Genomic DNA, 22,514 nt, shown 5'->3' on the forward strand with positions numbered 1-22,514 from the left:
AGAAGAGCAGAGGGCAAAGGGCGAGCCAGGTCACCGAGTGGGAGTGACGGGGACAGAGTTAGGAGAGAGTCAGGGAGGGAATGGTCTCAGGACAACAGGGGCTCAAGCACCTGGTGTGGGACCACACCCTTGGCTGGTCTGTTTCCCTGGCATCCATCGGGGAGGCGTTTGTTTCCTCCTTCCCTTGGCAGGACCTGGTGTTTCGCCTGCCATTTCTCCCCGTGCGTCCCTCTATCCCAGCAATCTTAAAAGATTCTCGAGATTCAGCAAAGCAAGAATCAAGGAGAGTTCAGTGCCAGTGGAGCTGTCAACTACAGGAGCCATTTCTACTGGGACCACTGATCCACAAAGTGGGTTCAGCAAAAGCAGAAAACCCATTTTAATCATGGTTTTGCTCAGCATAGGTGGTGACTGTGATTCCAGCTTCCCAGCCACTTTCGCGTTGCACTGAGGATTACTTGGTTGTTTTACTTACCTGAAGGGCACCTGGAGTCTTTGAGCTGGACAGGTCCCCAGAGGGCCACGTGCCCACTCCTCGCCTTAGAGCTCTAGGTCAGGAAGCCTTCTTCCTTGGATGACCCACCTCCTGCTACTGACCCCGCCACTGGCTCCTGCCCCAGGTCCCCTGTCCCGACGGAGCCCAGCCCAGCTCGGGCTTCCCCTCTGGCATCTCCTCTCGCTATGGTCACAGGAGCCCAGGGTGGAAGGACTGGCAGAGGGAAGGGTGACCGGCCTCCCTCCAGACAGGGGTTCCCTCCAGCGAGAGCCCAGCCCCATCCTGCGACCCAGCCCAGCCTCCCCCAGCCCCTCCATTGTCCCTGGCCGGCCCTCCCTGCGGGTAGGCAAAAACCTGCTTTCTGGGTTCATGTGTGTCTTCCTTGGACTCGTGCCCTTGGCTGTAGCTTTGCCACGTCAAATCATGTCCACTCTTTTCTCTGCACCACGCTGCGGAGACATGGTGTGTGTTTTGTTTCCTTTGGGCCCTAAACCTTGAAAACACTGAAAGACACAAAAAGGAAGGTAAAAGTCACACAGCATGCAGACACTTGAAAAGTAAGACGTGAAAGTCAGAGTGAAGGTTCCTGCTCCTTCCGTCTTTCCCCACTCTCCAGAGAGAACCATTCTTAGCTGCCAGGGACATTTTCTTCCCTGCTTGGTACTGTGCATGCAAACACACACTCACGCACTCACGCACACACACGTGTTCACACACACGCACGCACACACACATACACACACGTGCATGTGCACAAACACCACACTCACCCACTGCAAACATTCAATGGGATCATAGTCTACAAACTTCCCACCCTTATTGCAGTAATTTAATTTGTTACTTAACGAAATGTCTGGGAGCGGTTTTCAGTCAGCACTTACTGGCTTACTTCATTCTTTGTAGCTGCTGTATTCCGCAGTATGAATGCGCTCTAATTTAACTAATTATAGATTAATACTAATAACAGAAAGTAATAATACACATAAACAAAAATAAAATCTAACTAAAATAAATCATAATTTCATCAGTCTTTGAGTACTTTGCTGTTGAAGTGGCTTCTGGCATTTCTTTTTTACCACAGCCCATGGCACAGAGCACATCCTGGCATAGAGCACGGCATGCCCGGCTTTTCTCACTCCCCTGAGCACCCCTGGAGAGGAGGCCTGGGGTGACCTGGGAGGGGCAGAAATCCAGAGAGCAGCCCCGTCTAGGAGACTCTTCCGTTGAGAACCATCTGCTGTCAGTGAGAGTAGCCCATCCTCGGGTGAACAGTGGCGGGGCCCAGTGGCTTCCTGGAGCTCAGACGGTGGCTTTCCAGCCTGTCTGGACCACAGGGAGCAGCCCTCAGAAGAATTTGCTGGCAGCTCTTAGGAAGGGAGTGTCCTTCGAGGAGTCACCAAGGTCTGCAACTTGCCTTAAATAGAGGCGAACACGGGACTCAGAAAGTCCCAGGAGAGGCCAGGAAGGCACCGGCCGGCCGTACTGGGACTCACCCACCGAGGGGAGTGACTTCACCAGGTCACTCAGTTCCTCAGGTTCCCAGCGGAACCCAAACCCCGACCGTTTATGTCTTATGTGCCAACCCTAGAGATGGCATAGGTCTGGGCAATGTTGCTTCAGTCAGATCTGCTGAAAAGGCAGCTCCCGCTATGCAATTACCAGCGTGTGAATGGGTCTCAGGCTGACTCCAGAGGCCAGAAACTTAGAGGGTTGGCTTGGGTGGAATTCTGTGCCCACGCCTTGCTAGAGAGACATGTAAAGTGGGCAATGGGGCCTGAGATTGGTGGCCTTTGAAACACTGCTCCCCTTGCCCCGCCACCACACACACACACACACACACACACACACACACACAGAGAGAGAGACTGGGCTGGGATTCTGTGCTTCTTTGTAATAACTCGGAGGGGGCATTCTTCGGGGCTCTCAAGGCCTCCACATTTAATCTGCAAAACCACAGTCATCAAAGTGAGTGAGTCATCTTCAGGGAGTGAGGTGGGGAATCAGAGTCAGAGAACCCAAGAATGCTATCACTCAGCTGACCTAACCTTCCACCTAATCCCATCGTCACCCCAGGCGAGTGTAGCCACATCCCAATGACTCCTGACTGGGGTGCAGCCCAACGTCCAGCCTGCAGCACGGTCGCCCTCTCAGTAGAGCAGGACGGAGGTCACCGCTGCCCAGCCCGGTCAGGACGCTCCATCATCCCCTGCCTGCCAGCTGCAGCCACTCTAGGCTGCCAACTCTGCGTCTGCCACCACTGCCCTTTCCAGGTATACCAGTGCACAGGCCAATGCCACTGCCAGGCCTCAGAAGCTTCCAATCCTTGGAGGGCCAGCTCGGCTTCTTACGGGAAACCACAAAACAGAAAACAGGACCCCCAGACAGCCCTGTCTGAGCTTAGAATCACACACTCTCCCTCGAATCACTCCAGTAGCTTCTGCCTCTGCCTCCACCCCCAGAGGGGCTCCCAACACCGCACAGTGGTACCTTTCCAGCCCCTCCACCTTGCTCTTCCCCCTTCCTCCTCTCAGGCACCCGTCTCACGTCAGCCACAGTTGCTAAAACAGAGCTCTTCTGCTTATAATGGAGGCACAGGCCATGGAAACCCTATTGTTCTCAGCACCCAGGGAACAGGCTTTGGGAGGTGCCCTATGAGGGATCTTGCCTTGCAAGTGGGAAGCATGCGGGACTGTTCCAGAGTTGCTGAGACTTCCTGAACTGAGCCAGCCAACAGCAGAAACCCAAGGACACTGTGGGAGACAGATGGCCTGGAGGCCCAGGTGGCATTGGCCCATGCACTGGTGTACCTGGAAAGGGCAGTGGTGGTGGACGCGGGGTTGGCAGTCTAGAGTGGCGGTGGCCGGCAGGCAGGGGACGATGGAGCGCCCTGAGAGTGCCTGCTCAGGGAGACCTTGGGGCGCCTTCGGCAGGCAGCTTTCCGGCCAGGATTGCCTTGGCATAGGGCCCCGAGGGAGGAATGGAAAGGGAAGAAGATTCCAATAGAAACCAAACATTTCGAAAGAAAGGCACCACAAATGACACCTCAGTAACTGTGGCTGTTGCCTTTGCAAATTTCTAGACATCCTAAAGCAGCAATAGCTCAGGTACCACAGCTCTCAAAATTACCCAGACTTTCTACACCTCCCTCAACTTAGATACCAATTAGAGATCACCGATTCTGATAGGGTCTGGGGCAACGTGGGACTGAGTTCTGGGAACATAATTCTACTGGGATGGGACACTGGCTTGTCTTCTGCATTTGGTGGCTATAGGGCCGGGGCTAGATATTCCTATGCATCCTATGAACTCTTTAAAGGGGAAACTCACAGTGAGTTGGCATTTAAATAACCCAACTGCCGAGGCACTGAATAAACAGCACCCATTCCTGTGGATGGTGGTCTAGACTGCAGACCTCTGGGCCCACAAGCCATCGAGAACATCTAGCTGAGTGGGAGCAGAGAGGAGGTTGGAGAGAGTGATTGGGGACTTCAGTTTCTTCCAACATTAGCTCACAAGATCAAAAGACTTTGGGGGGTGGGGGCGGAGGTGGGGGGCACGGCCTTTCTCTAATGCCTTTGAGCTTCAGCTTGCCGGGAGATTTAATTTTATTTTATCTTATTTTTTTGAGAAAGGGTCTGGCTCTGTTGCCCAGGCCAGAGTGCACTGGCACGATCACAGCTCACTGCTGCTTCGCCCTCCCAGGCTCCAGCGATCCTCCCATCTCAGCCTTCCAAGTAGCTGGGACTACAGGTGAACACCTAGCTTGTTGGGAGAAAAGCTGAGTGTTGGGAGAGAAGCTGAGGCAGGGCTTGCATGTCTGACATAATGTAAAAGTCTTGGAACATGTCCGGGGTCCAGGGTCTAAAACCCCTCGTGGCCTTTGGAACACCAAGCTCTGTGGTAAAGGGTAGAAGGCTACCCTGATGCACCATAATCTCAGCCCAGGGCATAAAACCCCTCGTGGCTCGGATAGAATCCAGGGCTCGTGGCTCTGGAATGTGTCTAGACTTGCTGGCTCCTTGCTCCTTGCTCTCCCAGGATTGATTGTATCTTGAGTTAAAAGAACCTGCTCTCCATTATCTCAAGTAGCAGAGCATATGCTAAACCATCACAGCTGTAAATCTTGTGCTTAATGCAATGCGCCCTTTCAACCCCACATTCTCACCACCTGTTTCTTTGATCACCAATAAATAGTCTGGGCTTCCAGAGCTCAGGGCCTTCACAGCCTCCATACTTAGCGATGGCCCCCTGAACTCACTTTCTCTCTCAAACTGTCTTTTCTCATTCCTTTGACTCCGCTGGACTTCATCACGCCCACGGCCTGGTGTTGAGTCCGATCACCCCAACACCGGCTAATTTATTTTTATTTTTTTGTAGAGACAGGGTCTCCCTATGTTGTCCAGGCTGATCAGGAGAATTTTGAACTTTATTGTCTCTGCAGGTAATTCTTCATGGGAGAGGGTTTACATTTGGGACATGTGCTATGTTGGACTCTCATTGTTAGAATATCTCATAGACGCCATTTGACCTTGTTGCGGAACCTCTGATGAGATATGTTGGGCAACGATGGCCAGAAATAATTTGGGATGAGCAAACAGAGTAAGGGGTAAACTTTTGGCTGTGGGTACACCATAGACTTACTAGTTAAGCCCAATGGGTTAAGAGGTATGTATCTGACCATTTTCATACTGCTACTGTTGTAGGACTTTCTCCTCAGTTCAGCTAAAAACTGGGTTCTTGTCACATGACCAGGAAAGATTTGGCACACAGACATTTTGAAGGGTGAGGGGTTATAGAATATATTGGGCAAAAAGGAAAAAGACTCTCAGCAAAGCCAGAGGGGTTCCTGTTAACAGGCCCCCATCTCACAGGTTGAATCCCAGGTTACCGCACAGGAACAGGAGGGGCCAGGCTCCTCCCGCCTGGAAATGGCACAAACTTCCATGGCGCTACCCTGTTCTCCCAGTGCCCTAGCCGGTTGGAGCTTCTCTAGGGCCCCTTTCTACTTGGCTATTTCACTATGAAGAAATACCCAACACTGGGTAGTTTATAAAGAAAGAGAGGTTCAATGGACTCACAGTTCCATGTGGCTGGGGAGGCCTCACAATCATGGTGGAAGGCGAAGGATGAGCAAAGGCACATCTTACATGGCGGCAGGCAAGACAGCATGTGCAGGGGAACTGCCCTCTGTAAAACCATCAGATCTCGTGAGACTTATTCACTACCGTGAGAACAGCATGGGAAAGACCCGCCCCCATGATTCCATTACCTCCCCCTGGGTCCCTCCCATGACCCGACCCGTGGGGATTATGGGAGCTACAGTTCAAGATGAGATCTGGGTGGGGACACAGCCAAACCATATCAAGGTACAAAAGTTTGGGAAACATTAGGTGTGCATGTTAGGGCGGTAACTCTTCTCTCCCCCAGTCTCCTTGAGGAAGGATCAAGTGGTTAATTTGTCAAAAGTTCTCACTGTGGGAGATCTGGCCTCTTTTTCCTTTCCTTCCTGCCCAGTTTGGTGGCAGGCAGCAATATTGGGGATGTGAACCTGTTCTACAGACCCAAAACCTTCCTCCAGTGGACCGCTCTAAGTCTAGACTAGGGGGCTTGTGAGGAATTAGCAAGCCCATTTGGCTCTTCTAACAAGCCCTGTCCACCAAGGCTGCTTCCTCATCTGCTGGCACGTTTGTGGAATTTCTCAGTTGGTTAGGAACCCTGGCAGGCAGGGAAGAGGTGCTATTTATTGGCCCCTCCCTACTCCCCCAGATTCTCAACTTTGGTGCTAATGCTTGTAAATTGCTTAGGAATTCTGGTGCTAAATATGCAGGAATGCAATTCTGGTTGCAGGGGAAGGCGGTGAGAGGGGAGGCTCAGAATTCCTCTGGCTTCTTAACTAGCACTTCTGGTTTCTACGGTAAACTCTGGCCCCCCTCCCCTCACCATGGTGCTCCACCCCTGCCTGGAGGGGGTGAGGAAGCCACAGCTGCACCCACAGCCTCAACACTAAGCTCTGCTCAATAGAACCCTCTGCAAGTACCAGGTTGAGATATGATGAAGCAATCTGGTTGATCATTTTTTTGTCTCACTTGAGCTTACTCATTACAGTCCATTTGTGTTTTGAAATGGTTAGCTACAGATTTATAGATGATTTTTATTACCTTGTTTTGTAGTGGAGGCAACCACAAAGAATTCCATAGTTGCAATTGCCTGAAGGCAGGTAAGTATTGGAATTCTGGGTCTGCCAGGTGCCCACTCACTTCCCTCAGATGCTAAGGCTCTGCAGATCTTGGAGCAGGTGCGGGAGGGGTGATTTGGTCTCAGCCACTCCAGATTTTGGAGTTCATGTGGATATCTTGTCACCACTTAGTTTTATTGTGGATGCTGCCCTCGGGTTTTGGTTTTGCTATCCTATTTCTCTCTCTCTCTCTCTGTTATGAAGATACAAAAATGATGTTACAATCATTGATGTCATCTCAGAATGTAGAAATTGCATCACTTCTATATCGGAATAATTCATAAGGTTGTTTTAACTTTAATACAAGGAAACCATAAGCATTAGAACTTCTGGGTAAAATAGTGACCAGAGGGCAAAGATTTTTAAGTCCTCTCCCCAGAGTTATGCTGAAATGACAAATGAAGCAAATGAAATGTAAACTATAAGGGGAAGCCAGTTCATCAGCTAACTAGGAAACAGCAGCAGCTCCTCACCAGGATCTCTGAGGAATTTCTCTCTCTCACCTCTCTCTCTCTGTCTCTCTCTCTCTCTCTCTCCCCTCTCTCTCTGTCTCTCCTCTCTCTCTCTCCTCTCTCTTTTCTCTCTCCTCTCTTCTCCCTCCTCTCTCTCTCTGCTCTCTCTTTTCTCTCTCCTCTCTCTCTTCTCTCTCCTCTCTCTCTCTGTCTCTGTCTCTCTCTCATAGTTCCAATCTATCATGGACTGGTACTTTTGTAAAAACAATAAAATTTATCATACAATTAACTGAAAAAGACATACCAAGTCCAAGCCCATCTACTTTATTGTTAGAGTCAACAGACACTCTGATTCAACAGATTTACTCTGCCTGCGTATACACTCAATTTCTGTACTTATTATAGGCTGGAAGCAGTTTCTGGATCACCATCCACTTGCAGACTGTATTCATTTATTTAGGGCCATCAGAACAAAATAACACAAACTGCATGGCTTAAAACGACAAAAATGGATTTTCTTGCAGGTTCTGGCATCCACTAGTCTGAAGTCAAGGTATGGGCAGGGCCGCACTCCCTCCAAAGAGGCTCCCAGGGAAAAATCGTTCCTGGTCTCTCCTAGCTTCGGGTGGCTGGTGGCATTCCTTGATGTTCTGTGGCTTTTAGATGCTTAGACACATCACTCCAATCTCTGTCTCTGTCATCATATGACCTTGTCCCTGTATGTGTCTGTTTCCAAATTTTCCCCTTTTTAATTAAGATATGAGTCCTATTGGATTAGGGCCCACTGTAAGGATTTCATCTTAACTTGATTACATCTGCAAAGACCCTATTTCCAAATAAGGTCGCATCAACGGGTCCTGGGTCAACATGACTTTTGGGGGACACAGTTCAACCCACTACGTGGAGCATCCTCATTTTGTGAACTTCACTTTCTGTGGCTCTCATGGAGAGGGTGCAAGACTAATTTAAAGGCAGGGGCAGCCTGTGGCTCCCTGCCTATGAAAACACAGCGTCTTGGGGAATTGCACCCACTAACTGAGAGGGGCCTGGGTTGGAAGCAAGGTTGAGTTCTGCAGCAGCTGGAGGAAGGAGATACATCTGGCCCCACCAGCGCCCCTGGAAGTCCAGCTTTCTGAGAAGTCCGCAGGAGTCTCTACTCCTGCCTTATACTGGTTACATGTGGCAGCACCATGGAAAGGGCTGGCCACTGCCATGATCTTGCTTTCTGAGGGGGAATGTGCCAGGTCAGGGGGCACCATACCACCTCTCTGCCGCCATTGTCTTGGGCTCTTCACATTTTACCAGATCTCTTAGCTGGCAAAGTAGAACCACAGAGAGTCTAGACTTTTTCCCTCTCTCTTCATCCTGCCCAAAAGATTGGAACACAGAGTGTCTGATGGAGCCTCCTTAACTCCCAATATTGGAAGACAGAGACCTTCTTCTGTAAGGATGAGTGTCTTAGTCCATCTGTGTTGCTCCAAAGGAATACCCGAGGCTGGGTCATGGATAAAGAAAAGAGGTTTATTTGGTTCAGGCTTCTGCAGACTGTACAGAAAGCATGGTGGTGGCATCTGCTCTGCTTCTCGGGAGGGCCTCGGGCCGCTTCCACTCACTGTGGAAAGTGAAGGGGAGGTGGCATGTGCAGAGGTCACAGGACAAGAAAGGAAGCAAGAGAGAGAGAAGGAGGTGCCAGGCTCTTTTTAGGAACCAGATATTCTGGGAACTAAGAGAGGGAGAGCTCACTTGCCACCATGAGGACAACCCTAAGCCCTTCGTGAGGGATCCACCCCCATGAGCAAACACCTCCCACCAGGCCCCACCTCCGACATTGGAGATCAATTTCAACATGAGGTTTGGAGGGCACAAAACATCCAAACTGTAGCAGTGATCAAGCAGATGTGGCGGCTGGGATTCTGTGGGTCAAAAGAAGCAGAAAGCAACTCCACCAAGGTCAGGAAAGCATGGGACCTTCTAATGTGAATACCAGGTTTATGGGATGCAGGGTGGTTGTCTCTCAGAAGCCCAGGACAGGACTGCAGCTGGGCCTCAGGAACAAACTGAAACCAGAGACTCAGACACCATCAGGACTTCCTCCCTCCCTGTGTCTTTCAGCCCTGTGGATCTGCTCCTTTCTTCCTTTTCTCTGAAGACAAATGTCTTCTGCACCTTTTCCCAGGATGACTGCAAGCAGCTCCCAAATTTACAGGTGTATTAGGCCATTCTTGCACTGCTATAAAGAAATGCCTGAGGCCGGGTCATTGATAAGAAAAGAGGTTGAATGGGCTCACGGTTCTGCAGGCTGTACAAGAAGCACAGCAGCATCTGTTTCTGGTGAGGCCTCAGGAAGCTTCCAATCATGGCAGAGGGCAATGGTGGAGTTGGACCATCACATGGCCAGGGCAGGAGCAAGGGGGTGGGGAGTTGCCACGTACTATTAAATGACCAGATCTCGTGTGAACTCAGAGCGAGAGCTCGCTCATCACCAAGAGGATGGCCCAAGCCATTCTTGAGGGATCTGCTTCCATGACCCAAACACCTCCCACCAGGCCCCACCTCCAACACTGGGGATCACATTTCAACATGAGATGTGGAGGGGACGAATATCCAGACTCTATCCCCAGGTGACAGTCAAGGTGTGGAGTAACTTGAAAACCCTCCTGCTCTAAAACATCATCAGGACTCTGTCTCTGAGTCTCCCATATCCACTAAGAAGGAGCCAGAAGGGCCTTCTGGATGTGGTCTACATTGCAGTGTCAGCCGATGAGACAGATAGATAGGAGGGGATGATGGGAATATGGATGTTAGCCAGTTCGAGCAAAGCACCGGCTCATGTATATGACAATGATCTCCAGATGCAGTACCTCTGTGGAGACCTTGGTCTGTCTGGCTCTCTTCTTGCCCTTCCCCTGTGGTGTTGTCTCAGTGGTGAAAGCTAGCTCAATTACACCACCCCCTCATGCCAGGCCACCAAAAGGAGACACAGAAGAAAGGGACATGGCATGGAAAGCCAACCTAAGGGTAAGGAAACGACTTCCTCAGGATTGACCGGCAAACATGTAACACCTTTATTCTGCTGACTCTTTCCATGTTTCTCTCTAGCCCATGAGCTCTCCAGTCTGGGATGAGCATGTGTTGAGTGGCGGCAGCTGGGTCCCTAGTGTCCCCAGGAGTTTCTGCAATTGGGCACATCTCTAGAGCCTGGCCCCAGTGTCTGCTGCTTTATAGATGCTGAATAAATGGTGGTTGAATGAACACATATGAAAGCCAATGTGCTAATGCAGCTGTGGGGTGGAAGGATGGTGTCCTTCGGATCTGAGCATGTATCTCCAGGAAACGCTTTCCAAACAGGACAGACACTGAGCGTGGGTTTGGGAGAAAGGCCAAGTGTATTAGTCTGTTCTCATGCTGCTAATGAAGACATACCCAAGACTGGGTAATTTACAAAGGAAGGAGATTTAATGGACTCACAGTGCCACATGGCTGGGAGGTCTCACAATCATGGTGGAAGGCAAAGGATGCGCAAAGCCACATCTTACGTGGTGGCAGTCAAGAGAGCGTGTGCAGGGGAACTCCCCTTCATGAAACCATCAGATCTCATGAGACTTATTCACTATCACGAGAACAGCACAGGAAACATCCGCCCCCATGATTCAGTTACCTCCCACCAGGTCCCTCCCATGGCACGTGGGAATTATGGGAGCCACACTTCAAGATCAGATGTGGGTGGGGACACAGCCAAACCATATCATCAAGTTTTACCAAAGCTTCCTTCAGGTTCCCTGCAGCTCAGGCTGTTCCACAGTCCTGACTTGCTCTCTGCAGCGTACAGGGTGAGACCCCAGGAAACCCCTCAATTAAAACACAGGACAAGGTGCTCAGCATACCTGCTTGTCCTTTCTCTTCCTCCAGTACATTCTGCTCTGGCCAGAGGAGATTCCCCAGCCATCTGGACCCTCCCTTCTCTACCCTTGTCTTACATTGCTGCCAACTTGCCCTCCAATATACACCGTCATCAACAGCCTATGACAGTGTCGCTAGCCTCACATCCTTGCTGAACTGATGGGAATTATTTAAATTTTTGCCAATCAGATGGGAAAAAAAGTCATTGTTTTAATTTTTCTTTAAAAACTAAAGAAGGAGGCCAGGCAGGGTGGCTCACGCCTGTAATCCCAGCATTTTAGGAGACCAAGGTGGGTGGATCATTTGGCGTCAAGAGTCTGAGACCAGCCTGGCCAACATGATGAAACCCCGTCTCCACTAAAAATAAAAAACTTAGCTGGGAGTGGTGGTGCACACCTGTAATCGCAGCTACTCAAGAGGCTGAGACGGCAGAATCGTTTGAAACTAGGAGGCGGAGGTTGCAGTGAGCCGAGGTTGCAGTGAGCCAAGGTTGCACCAGTGCACTCTGGCCTGGGTGACAGAGCGAGACTCTGCCTCAAGAAGAAGAAAATAAAAAGCTAAAGAAGGAAATGAAAATTATTTAAAAATTAGTGAAGCTGAGCATCTTTTCATGTGCTTATTTGCTTTTGTATTACTTTTCATGTATTTCTTTAGTTGCCTCTGGAGTTAATGTTCTTTTACTATTTGATTCTGGATCCCCTCTTAAGATAGAGAACAAATTTGACATGGCATAAGTAGGGATGCCTAGGGTTGGCCGAATCCAATTAATATCTCCCAGCAATTTTTGAAAGTCATTTCATATTTTAATGTGTCTTTTCTCATTTCTATCTTTTGAGGATTAACCTTCCTTTCCTCTACCTGCGTTTCTAAATAATGAAAAGGAGCTGTTGTTTGAATTTTATCAGATGCTATTGTCAGTCCTGCGTTGGCAACCTCTGTCTGCAGAAATGTGTAACAGTCAATTAATTTGTCTCTCATTTCTGCAGCACACAAAATATCATCAACATAATGAATGATATAACAGTCTGAAAACATGTCTCTAACTGGTTGAAGAGCTTGAGCTACAAAAGTCTGACAAATAGTTGGACTATTAAGCATTCCCTGAGGCAACACTTTCCACTGAAACCTGGTGGCTGGTTCTTTATTATTTATGGCTGGTATAGCAAAAGCAAATTTTTCAAAATCCTGTTTTGCCAGAGGAATGGTAAAAAAAAAAAAAAAAAAAAGCAATCCTTCAGATCAATTATAATTAAAGGCCAACATTTGGGGATCACGGCCGGAGAGGGCAGCCTGCGTTGGAGAGCCCCCATGGGTTGAATTACGGCATTAGCGGCTCTTAAGTCGGTTAGCATGCGCCATCTGCCGGATTTTTTCTGAATTACAAACACTGGAGAATTCTAAGGAGAGACAGTGGGTGAAACATGTCCTTTTTTAAATAGTTTTTTTAACTATTTTATGTAGCGCCCCTAACTTTTCCTTAGGGAGCGGCCACTGTTTGACCCAGACAGGATGCTACAGGGCGAGTCTGAATTGCTCCTTCACCGCAGTGAACTGCCGGTTGGGCAATAATGGGCACCGCGAGCCGAGTTGCAGCCAGCCTGGTTTCAGGCTTCCTCCCCCAGCACTCACTCGACTGAGGAGGAGGTGGCCATCGTGGTTTTAGCCCTGATGGCCCCGATGGTTCTGGACCTCCTTCCCCCAGTTTTGGTGATTCAGGATATACTACCTCCTGTAATTGATTGTAGTCAACATTTTGTGTTGACCGAGCCATTACAGACTCTGCTACATTTTCACAATGTGAACTTTCCGTTCCTTTCTTGAACTCTGTCCCCGCCTCTTCTTCACAATCTATTACACAGCTTTCAGGGGCATCAGAAACCAAAACGCTATCTTCTTCTGTTTGAAACGGTTCTAAAGCTGCTTTAATAATGGCCCAATCATTGCATACTGTAAGTGGGATGATTTTGCCTTCCCTACTTGCTTGTTTTAATTCTTTGCCAATTTTTTCGCAGTCTTTTAGATCTAAAGTTCCCTGTTCTGGAAACTATGGGCAGAATTGTTCTATTGTTTGAAATAGCATAATTAGATTTTCTGTAGAAGCTCTAACTCCCCTTCTTCTTAAAAGAATTTTAATAAAGCTGAGATAAGAGGCATATTTACTTTCAGTTTGTCCCATTGTTACCCTGGGTTCCTCTGTGTGCACAAGCTTACCGCAAGGCTCACCGTGGACGTACTCGGGAATCTCTCATCGACTGTCCTCAATGCTCACGGTCTTAGCGTACCTTCACCCTAGAGAAAGGCCCCACGTTGGGCGCCAAATGAAGGGGGCCAGCCCCATCCACACCTGTGGGTATTTCTCGTCAGGTGGGACGAGAGACTGAGAAAAGAAATAAGACACAGAGACAAAGTATAGAGAAAGAACAGTGGGCCCAGGAGACTGGTGCTCAGCATCCGGAGGACCCGCACTGGCACCGGTCTCTGAGTTCCCTCAGTATTTATTGATTACTATTTTTACTATCTCAGTAAGGGGAATGTGGCAGGAGAACAGGGTGATAGTGTGGAGAAGGTCAACAAGAAAACATGTGAGCAAAGGAATCTGTGTCACAAATAAGTTCAAGGGAAGGTACTATGCCTGGATGTGCACATAGGCCAGATTTATGCTTTTCTCCACCCAAACATCTCAGTGGAGTAAAGAGTAACAGAGCAGCACTGCTGCCACCAACATGTCTCGCCTCCCGCCACAGGGCGGGTTTTCTCCTATCTCAGAAGAGAACAAATGTACAATCGAGTTTTATACCGAGACATTTAGTTCCCAGGGGCAGGCAGGAGACAGAGGCCTTCCTCTTATCTCAACTGCAAGAGGCCTTCCTCCTCAGCACAGACCCTTCACGGGTGTCGGGCTGGGGGACGGTCAGGTCTTTCCCGCCCCACGAGGCCATATCTCAGGCTATCACATGGGGAGAAACCTTGGACAATACCCGGCTTTCCAGGGCAGAGGTCCCTGCGGCTTTGCGCAGTGCGTTGTGCCCCTGGTTTATCGAGAATGGAGAATGGTGATGACTTTTACGAAGCATACTGCCTGTAAACATTTTGTTAACAAGGCACATACTGCACAGCCCTAGATCCCTGAAACCTTGATTCCATACAACACATGTTTCTGTGAGCTCAAGGTTGGGGCAAAGTTACAGATTAACAGCATCTCGGGGCAAAACAATCGTTCAGGGTACAGGTCAAAATGGAGTTTCTTATGTCTTCCTTTTCTACATAGACAACAGTAACAGTCTGATCTCTCTTTCTTTTCCCTACAGCTGGAAGGGTATGCACATCTTTCCCTTAATAGAAAATGCCAAATAAATGTCCAGATAGATGTTACTACCACTCCTACTGACAGCGTATGAGTCCTCGTTTCCAACTACAGCCTTGCCAAGCATTGGAGATTGTCAACTAATATTATTAATCTTACATTAAAATCTGCTATGTTCCCACCGAGCAAATGCTAAAACAAAACTCAAAGGGATCAAGTTGTCTCCGAGCAACTTAAGAGCATCCCAGAACACAGCTCAAGCATATGTCTGTTTTGCTTTGACAAACAGCCCCTTTCCAACCTAGCTCTGCCCAAGATGGTGCCAGCGTGACCTCCCGGCAGACAAGACACCTCAGCATGTCATGGAGACCCCACAGCTGCCTGCTCCCTCCCCTGCCTACCATTCACGCCAAGTCCTCCTTTAAAAGGCCCTGCTTTCTGCCCCCAGTGGGAAGCAGCACCCTTAAAGGCAGGAGCCTGTACGTCTTCCCCTAAACCAAGCATGGCAGAAAGTCCGTTTCTTTATAGCAGACCACACTCTTGTTAATTGGATCTCCAAGCGATGAGGGAATGAACCTGTGTTTTGGTTATATTACATGTTCACAAAGATTTTAGATTATTTGAATTACTATTATCATTATTTTAGAGGCAGGGTCTCACTCTGTCACTCAGGCTGGAGCTCAGGGGTGCATTCATAGCTCACTGCAGCATCCAGCTCCTGGACTCAACACATCCTTCCACCTCACACCTCAGCCTCCTGAGTAACTGGGACTACAGGTGCCTGCCACCACACCCACCTAATTTAAAAAAAAAATTTTTTTTTTGACAGAGTCTTTTTCTGTCAACCTGGCTGGAGTGCAGTGGCATGATCTCGGCTCCCTGCACCCTCCACCTCCTGGGTTCAAGTGATTCTCCTACCTCAACCTCCCAAGTAGCTGGGATTACAGGCACACACCACCACACCCTGCTAATTTTTTCTTTTCTTTTTTTCTTTTCTTTTTTTTTGAGACAGAGTCTTGTTCTGTTGCCCAGGCTGGGGTGCAGTGGCACCATCTCGGCTCACTGCAACCTCCACCTTCCAGGTTCACGTGATTCTCCTGCCTCAGCCTCCCAAGTAGCTGGGATCACAGGCGCACACCACCACGCCTGGCTAATGTTTTCTTGTTGTTGTTTTTTTGTGTGTGTATTTTTAGTAGAGATGGAGTTTCACTATGTTGGCCAGGCTGGTCTCCAACTCCTGACCTCAGGTGATCCGCCCGCCTCGGCCTCCCAAAGTGCTGGGATTACACGCATGAGCCACCGCACCCGGCCTTTTAATGATTTTTCTACAGACAGAATCGCGCTACATTGCCCAGGGTGGCCTCCAACTGCAGGTCTCAAGCCATCCTCCTGCCTCAAGCCTCCCACAGTGCTGGAAATACAGGTGTGGGCCACTATGCCCAACCCATATCACATGCTTAACAGTGATATGATAATGCTGGTTCTATGCATCTATTCAAGTATGTTTTCAAATAATTTTTCCCAAGTAAAAAAGCTCATATGTTCAACGAAAACAACTTGGGAAAAAATTTAATGCTGACCTGGGAAAACATTATATATGCTACTGTCATTTATTTAACGTATAAATGCAAGTATATTGAGGAAAATATTCTAAAATGTCCACAGTAGTTAATGCTGAATGGCGGGACCCAGTGGCTTTTCATTTTCCCCCATTTCCCAAATTGCCTCCCGTTACCTTGTGCTACTTCAATCTGTGAATCCCAGAGCCTCCCCTGCAACCCGAGGACAAGGGCATGCAAGTCCGAAGGTGCCTTCGCTCGCCGAAAAGAGACTCAGACACGGAATCGTAGCTCAGTTTTATTTTCTACAGAAACAAACATGTAAGCCGTCCTCCTCCAGTGACAAACAATCAGGCCCCCACAATGAACTGGCCACTCGTGCTGGGACCATTCCCTAGGGGAGGAGGCATGACCTAGGAAGGGGCGCCAGGCTGGGCTTAGCGCCTCTGCCCTGAGGGAGGCTGAGCCAAAAACACGGGCAGAAAGCACTGCGTGATCCACATCAACAGGGAAAGCTGCTGGAGACAGGAGCTGATGGAGAGCTGGAGTTGGCGGTGGTCTGCAGCCATGAGTCGGCTAAATGTGAGGGGCAAAGAACATTACATTAAAGGCGACACCTCTGCACCCATCTCCCTGGGCTCCCTCGGGTGGCGGCGGGCCTGGTGTACCAGGTCTCTGTTCTGAGACCCTGTGCTGGCGTGTTCCCAGGTTTCTAGCAGCCTGACCGTGGGGTGTAGGCGGATCCCAGCCCCCACCCTGCCACGCTGTGACCGCCACCCACCCAGGCCCCATCCCTGTCCTGGTCCTGAACTGACATAGTCAGTATGTTGCCGCACACAGTGAACTCCTTCAGAAGCACCCCTGGCACGGGAAGCGGTGGGGCATCCCGGGCCAGGCTCCTGCGGGCCAGCTCTGCTTCCATGGGTGTCGCGAAAGGCATGGTGAGGTAGCTGGTGGGGGCCCAGTTAAGGCATCCTCTCCTACGACTTGGCCTGTGGCTCCGGCCTGCTGCTTACCCCAGGCCAGCTTCCCCCTCCCCCACTCCCCCACCCCCGATTGCCCAGCTCATCCACCCCAGGCTGTCTCCCCAGGCACTGGCCCAGTAGCACACCCCACCCAGCTGTCTTGGTTCCCCACTTTCCTTTGCTGCACCCCAAGCTGACTCCTCCGTGCCCTTCCAAGACCCCTCCCCACCCTGCCCCCTGTGGCATCACCCGGCCCCCTCCTCATCACTCGACCCTCCATCCCAACCACCTCCCGCCACCCGCTCCCATCTTGCCCCCTTCCCCCCACCTCCTGATCCCCTCCTACACCTGGGTCCCCCTATCTCCTGGCCCCTGCTCCCCTCCCCGCATGACCCAGTGCCCCTCACCCAATCACCCAGCCCCTCTCCCCCACCCCCACCCCCTCTACCTCCCAGCCCTTACCTCCTCCCCTCCTCGCAGCTGGCCTCCCATATCCCCACCTCCCAACCCCCACCCCCACCCCCACCCAACCACTTACTCGCATCTCCCCTGCCTCCTCCCCCACCTGGCCCTGCCCTCCCCATCTCCCGGCCCCCACCTCGCCACCAGAACTGTCAGAACAGAACAGAACAGAACAGAACAGGATACAACTCAAGCAGGCGGCTGTCCGGCCTCCTGGCCCCGCAGGGGCACCTTCCATCCTGCGCAGAAGCGGCACCGCCATGCGGACCCCGCGGGGCGCCTCCTCTCGGCCCCGAGGCCCTTGCTGCCCCTGCGCCCCGGGGACCTCTGCCGCCCGTGGCACCCGCCTCTCCTGGGCCGCCAGCATTGCCTCCTGGGCCATCAGCATCGCCCGTCGAACCCCCTGTGCCCTGGCCTGCGGCCTGCATGGCTCCGGAGCCTCTGCGCGGCTCTCAGAGAGAAGGTCAGGGCCCACGAGGATGCGGAGGCAGAGAGGCTGCAGGAAGTTCCGCCCCCTGGCGTGAGATGGGCAGCCCGGGATCCTCAGGGCGCCTGCGCACAGGGGCCCTACTTCCGGCCCTGGGAGACCCCGAGTGAGCCCCGGAGCACGTGACCGGTTCTCACCAACCCCGCCCCTCCCCAAGAGAGTCCGGGCCGGAAGGTGGCCGCAATGCCAGCTTGGACCCCTCACCCCTGAGCAGCCGGCTGTCTGCCGGACCCCTGTCCCGGGAGCCCTGCAGGGACTCAGGCACTGCGGGGCCCAGCCTGTCCCATCCCCCGGGTCTCCCTCACATCGAGGAGCAAGACGGGCCTGGGAACACGGGGCCGGGACTGTGCGGCCATCGTCCCGGACCCTGCCTGCCCTGTCCGTCCTTGGGGGAGCACCCAGGACAGACCCCGGGGGGCAGGCCTCTAACTGGGTTCAGCAGCCTCCGTCCCTGTCCTGGTCGCCCAGCTGGTGGGGTAGCTGGAACTGCATGTCTGGTGGGCGTGGCCTCGCGCCAGCCAAGGTCTCCCAGGCGCCAGGTCCAGCCAAGGTGGACGGGAGGGCCCAGCGGGACCCGGGGCCGGATCTCACTCCTGGGTTCAACGGGTTCTGTCCCTGTCCTAGTCGCCCCGCCTGGTGGGGGAGCTGGAGCTGCGTGTGGGGTGGGTTGCGGGTGGCCTCCCACCAGCCAGGGGCTCCCGGGCTCTAGGCCTGGCCCAGGTGGACAGGCGGGACCTGCTGGACCTGAGGCTGAGTCGGGCCTGGCTCCTGGGTTCGGCAGTATCAGTCCCTGCCCTGGTCGCTCTTGCCTGGTAGGGAGCTGGGAGGTGACCCTGTGTCTGCTCAGTGGTGATCTATTTGTGTGTCTGGAAGGGGGTCAAATCCACGGGACAGGTACCTCTAGAGGCATGCAGGGGTGAGGGCGGCACGGCCCCGGGAGCTGAATGTCTGTGCCAGGCACACCTGTAGCAACAGGAGGTGACCAGACAGGGCCTAGCCCTGAGGAAGGGGGAGGTACTGAAATCCAAACCACTCTCCCCCACCTTCCAAATCCAGGAATCAGCAGCCTCTGCACCTGGGAAAAGCATATTGGCACTCATGTGGAAACTAAAAACGTTGATCTTTTGGAGGTAGAGCAGAATGATGGTTACCAGACGCTGGGAAAGGTGGGGAGGGTGGGGAGGTTAATGGGGACAAACATATAGTTGCATAGAAGGATTAAGTTCTAGTGTTTGATAGCACCGTAGAGGGACTATAGGTAATTATTTACTGTATGTTTCAAAATAGCTAAAAGATAGCAAATGTTCCCCAAAAAAAGAAATGATAAATGCTTGAGGTGGTGGAGATCCTAAATACCCCGACTTGATCATTACATCGTGTGTGCGTGTGCATGTATCAGAATATCACATGTATCCCATAAATATGCAGAGTTATCATACATCAGTTAAAAATGTTTTTACTTACAGAAAAGAAAAATTCACCCAAGCTCTTGCGTGTACCTCCAGTTTATTATTTTCACTGCTGTATTTCATTACATATATTTCATTAAATGATGAATTTTAAAAACCAGAGAACACAACTTGTTAACACAATTACACCTGGAATAGCTGAAAATCAGACATAACCCAGTTAGTGATTGCCATCCTTCCTGTCGTCCTCTGCTCAGTCTCCCCATTCTCAGACAGAGGCAGGCTAAAGTTCTTACCTTCAACAGGTCAGGGAAGGGAGAGTAAAGTGCATGTGACCCTGTCTTAGGAAGCAGGAAGACAGAGGGAGGGTCTCCGGGTCCCCATTATTTTCCCGGCCTATTATCCTCAGATCAAGTCAAGAAAGGAAGTCCTAACTGATTGAGAGATTCCTGGAGATACTGCCACTGTCCTGGAAGTCTCAGCCAGCCACTGGACCGGAAATCTCCTCCATCAATATTTCAGCCAGAGCAACACCTGCCACTAGATGGCATCAAACTCCAGCCGGGAGCAGGACAGATTTGGATGGTCCAGCGGGCTTGCCTCATTCATTTCATTAACCCCACAGTAACACATTTTCACATTGTATGTGATTGGATTTCTTGGAAACTACCTATTACATTACGGCAGAGTTTTATAGTCCTCTAATTTAACCATTCTGCTGATGATGGGCAGGCATTTGGATAGTTTCCAGCCCTTGGCTATGAACATGCTTGTACAGGTCTCTTGAAGCACCTGTCCAAGTTTTTTTTTGGAATTGCTGTATCACAGCCAATACATATCTCGAAATTTACTAGATAATGCCATGTTTTCCCAAGTGGTTTGAGCCAATTTTCGCTTCCACCATAATGTGTCAGCGTACATACACATAGCTCAACATTCTCATCAATATTGACGGTACTAGTCCGTTCTCGCATTGCTATAAAGGACTACCTAAGACTGAGTAATTTATAAAGAAAAGAGGTTTAATTGACTCACAGTTCTGCAGGCTCTACAGGAAGCATGGCTGGGGAGGCCTCAGGAAAGTTACAATCATAGCGGAAGGCAAAGAGGAAGGAGTCACATCTTATATGGCCAGAGAAGGAGAAAGAGAAAGTGAAGGGGGAGGTGCTATACACTTTTAAACAACCAGATCTTGTGAGAGCTCAACATCATGAGAATAGCAAGGGGGAAATCGACCCCCATGATCCAGTCGCCTCCCACCAGTCCCCTCCTCCAACACTAGGGATTACAATTCAACATGAGATTTGGGTGGGGACACAAATCCAAATCATATCATTCCACCCCTGCCCCCTCCCAAATCTCATGTACTTCTCACATTGCAAAATACAATAATCTCCTCTCAACAGTCCCCCAAGTCTTAACCCATTTCAGCATTAACTCAAAAATCCACAGTCCAAAGTCTCATCTGAGACAAGGCAAGTCCCTTCTGCCTATGAGCCTGTAAAATCTAAAACAAGTTAGCTACTTCCAAGATAAAATTGAGGTACAGGCATTGGGTAAATACTCCCTTTCCAAAAGGGGGACATCGGCCAAAACAAAGGGGCTACAGGCCCCATGCAAGTCCAAAACCCAACAGGACAGTCATTAATTCTTTTTTTTTTTTTTTTCACTACAAAATAATTTATTCGAACACACAGCTACAGCGCGAGACTCCTATGTACAAGCACATTGACGCTCCTGACTACCCTCAACTGGAGGACCCTTTTCTTCCCCCTTGCCTTGCAGACCTCTTCTATCGAATCTTTCATGTACTGGATCTCCTCGGCCAGGGAATCCGCCCTCTCTTGCAGAGCCTCGTTCTTCTTTTCCACCGCTTTGCACTCACCAGTGAGGACCTCCTGCTCCACCCTCTTCTTCTGGCGATACCTAGTTCCTGCTGTTTGGTTTTGCTCCATTTTTTTTCAGCTTCTTATCCAGTTTCTCACCCTTTACTTGTGCTGCTACCATCTTCTCTCCAGGAGGGTCATAAGGTTTGGGGCAGGCAGAGCCACAGAGGACACCTGGAGATGGCGGGCTCCTACTCGGAGAGCCCCTGGAGGTAGAGGGAGAGCCCAGACAGGACTCTGGGCTCATACAGATGCCACTATCATGATCTGAGGGGGCGTCTTCCTCCTTTGTGCACTGAGGGATCTTGGAAATGTAAGCAGTGGAGTCTGGCTTCCTAGCTCCTTCAAAGATATCCACTTCACTGCCCAGCTCTAGACTAAAGGAATAATCTGGAGTGGAGGACTGGACCCCTGAGGAAAGGGGAAGAGGTTGCAAGAAGGTGAAGGGGGCAACCTGGTCGGGCTAAACTTTCTGGGAGATGGCAAATCGGGTTCACCATCTGGGGGGGGGGGGCTCCTTAGTAGTCTCCTGGACTGGGGGGGCTCCTTAATAGTCTCCTGGACTAGGGGGGCAAAGAGATCACACGAGTCATCCAACGTGGCCAGAAGCTCATCTGGCAGGGTTTCCAGGTCATCTATACCCAACAGGGCATCAAAGTCGAACTCCTTCAGATCAGTTTTCTCCAACATCCAATCTGTCCCAAAGAAAGCATCCTCCTTGCCATCGTTGGAGGCACTGACCAACCCATCCACAGCCAGCCATTCGGAGGAGTCTGCCTTAGCCTTGTCGCTGGAGAACCCATGAGGTTTGAAGTGCTTGGCCACCTCCAGGTAGTCATCTAAGAGACCTAGGCTTTCTTCAGTCCCCAAACCTGACTGGTCAAGGGGGGACATCAAGCCCCCACCAACACCTCGCTGCTCAGGAAGCTCATCTCGGTCATGGTGCAGTGCTTTGCTGGAATCAACGAATGTGCTTAATTCGAAGGTGTCTTTGTCGGTTACAGCAATGCTGCTGCTGAATGCTGTGAGAAGTGCTACGGCTTAAGCCGCCGGTGGATGCCACTGCAGAGCCTGGTGCTGCTGCCACCGCTGCAAAGGCCAAGGCTGCCACAGGCACTGCTGCCCCTAAAACGCCATGGTGGCCATGGACCCTGCAGGCGGGGAGGAGGGAAGGAGCCCACGTGCGGAGGAAACTACATCTGTGGGCGGGCAGAGCAGAAAATCGTCATTAATTCTTAAAGCTCCAAAATAATCTCCTTTGGCTCCATGTCTTACATCCAGGCCACACTGAGGCAAGGGGTGGGCTCCTGAGGCCTTGGGCAGCTCTGCTCCTGTGGCTCTGCAGGGTACAGCCCCCTC

At 50.9% G+C, this 22,514-nt stretch overlaps 1 protein-coding gene and 1 pseudogene across 1 annotated transcript; both read right to left on the bottom strand.

Moving 5' to 3' along the window:
• Positions 1 to 16,231: 16,231 nt before the first annotated feature.
• On the bottom strand, positions 16,232 to 17,978 carry LOC100989385 (cancer/testis antigen 1). The gene is made up of 3 exons (XM_003806057.5): positions 17,560 to 17,978; positions 16,762 to 16,896; positions 16,232 to 16,522 (listed from the first exon to the last, which is right to left on the bottom strand). Exons 1-3 carry the CDS (start codon positions 17,799 to 17,801, stop codon positions 16,384 to 16,386), a joined length of 516 nt encoding a protein of 171 aa, XP_003806105.1. The 5' UTR covers positions 17,802 to 17,978; the 3' UTR covers positions 16,232 to 16,383.
• Positions 17,979 to 20,966: 2,988 nt separating this feature from the next.
• On the bottom strand, positions 20,967 to 22,049 carry LOC134729781 (cyclic AMP-dependent transcription factor ATF-4-like; annotated as a pseudogene).
• Between the last annotated feature and the right edge of the window lie 465 nt (positions 22,050 to 22,514).

This window comes from Pan paniscus, chromosome X, assembly GCF_029289425.2.
Source record: "Pan paniscus chromosome X, NHGRI_mPanPan1-v2.0_pri, whole genome shotgun sequence".
Classification (NCBI taxonomy): Eukaryota; Metazoa; Chordata; class Mammalia; order Primates; family Hominidae; genus Pan; species Pan paniscus.

Excerpts from the sequence above, each read along its gene's own strand:
- LOC100989385 (XM_003806057.5), bottom strand. The coding sequence starts at position 17,801 with ATGCAGGCCGCAGGCCAGGGCACAGGGGGTTCGACGGGCGATGCTGAT. Across the intron at positions 16,897-17,559 it reads GACAGCCGCCTGCTTGAGTT|CTACCTCACCATGCCTTTCG; the intron begins GTATCCTGTTCT and ends GGCCCCCACCAG. Across the intron at positions 16,523-16,761 it reads TGCGGCAACATACTGACTAT|CCGACTCATGGCTGCAGACC; the intron begins GTCAGTTCAGGA and ends CCTCACATTTAG.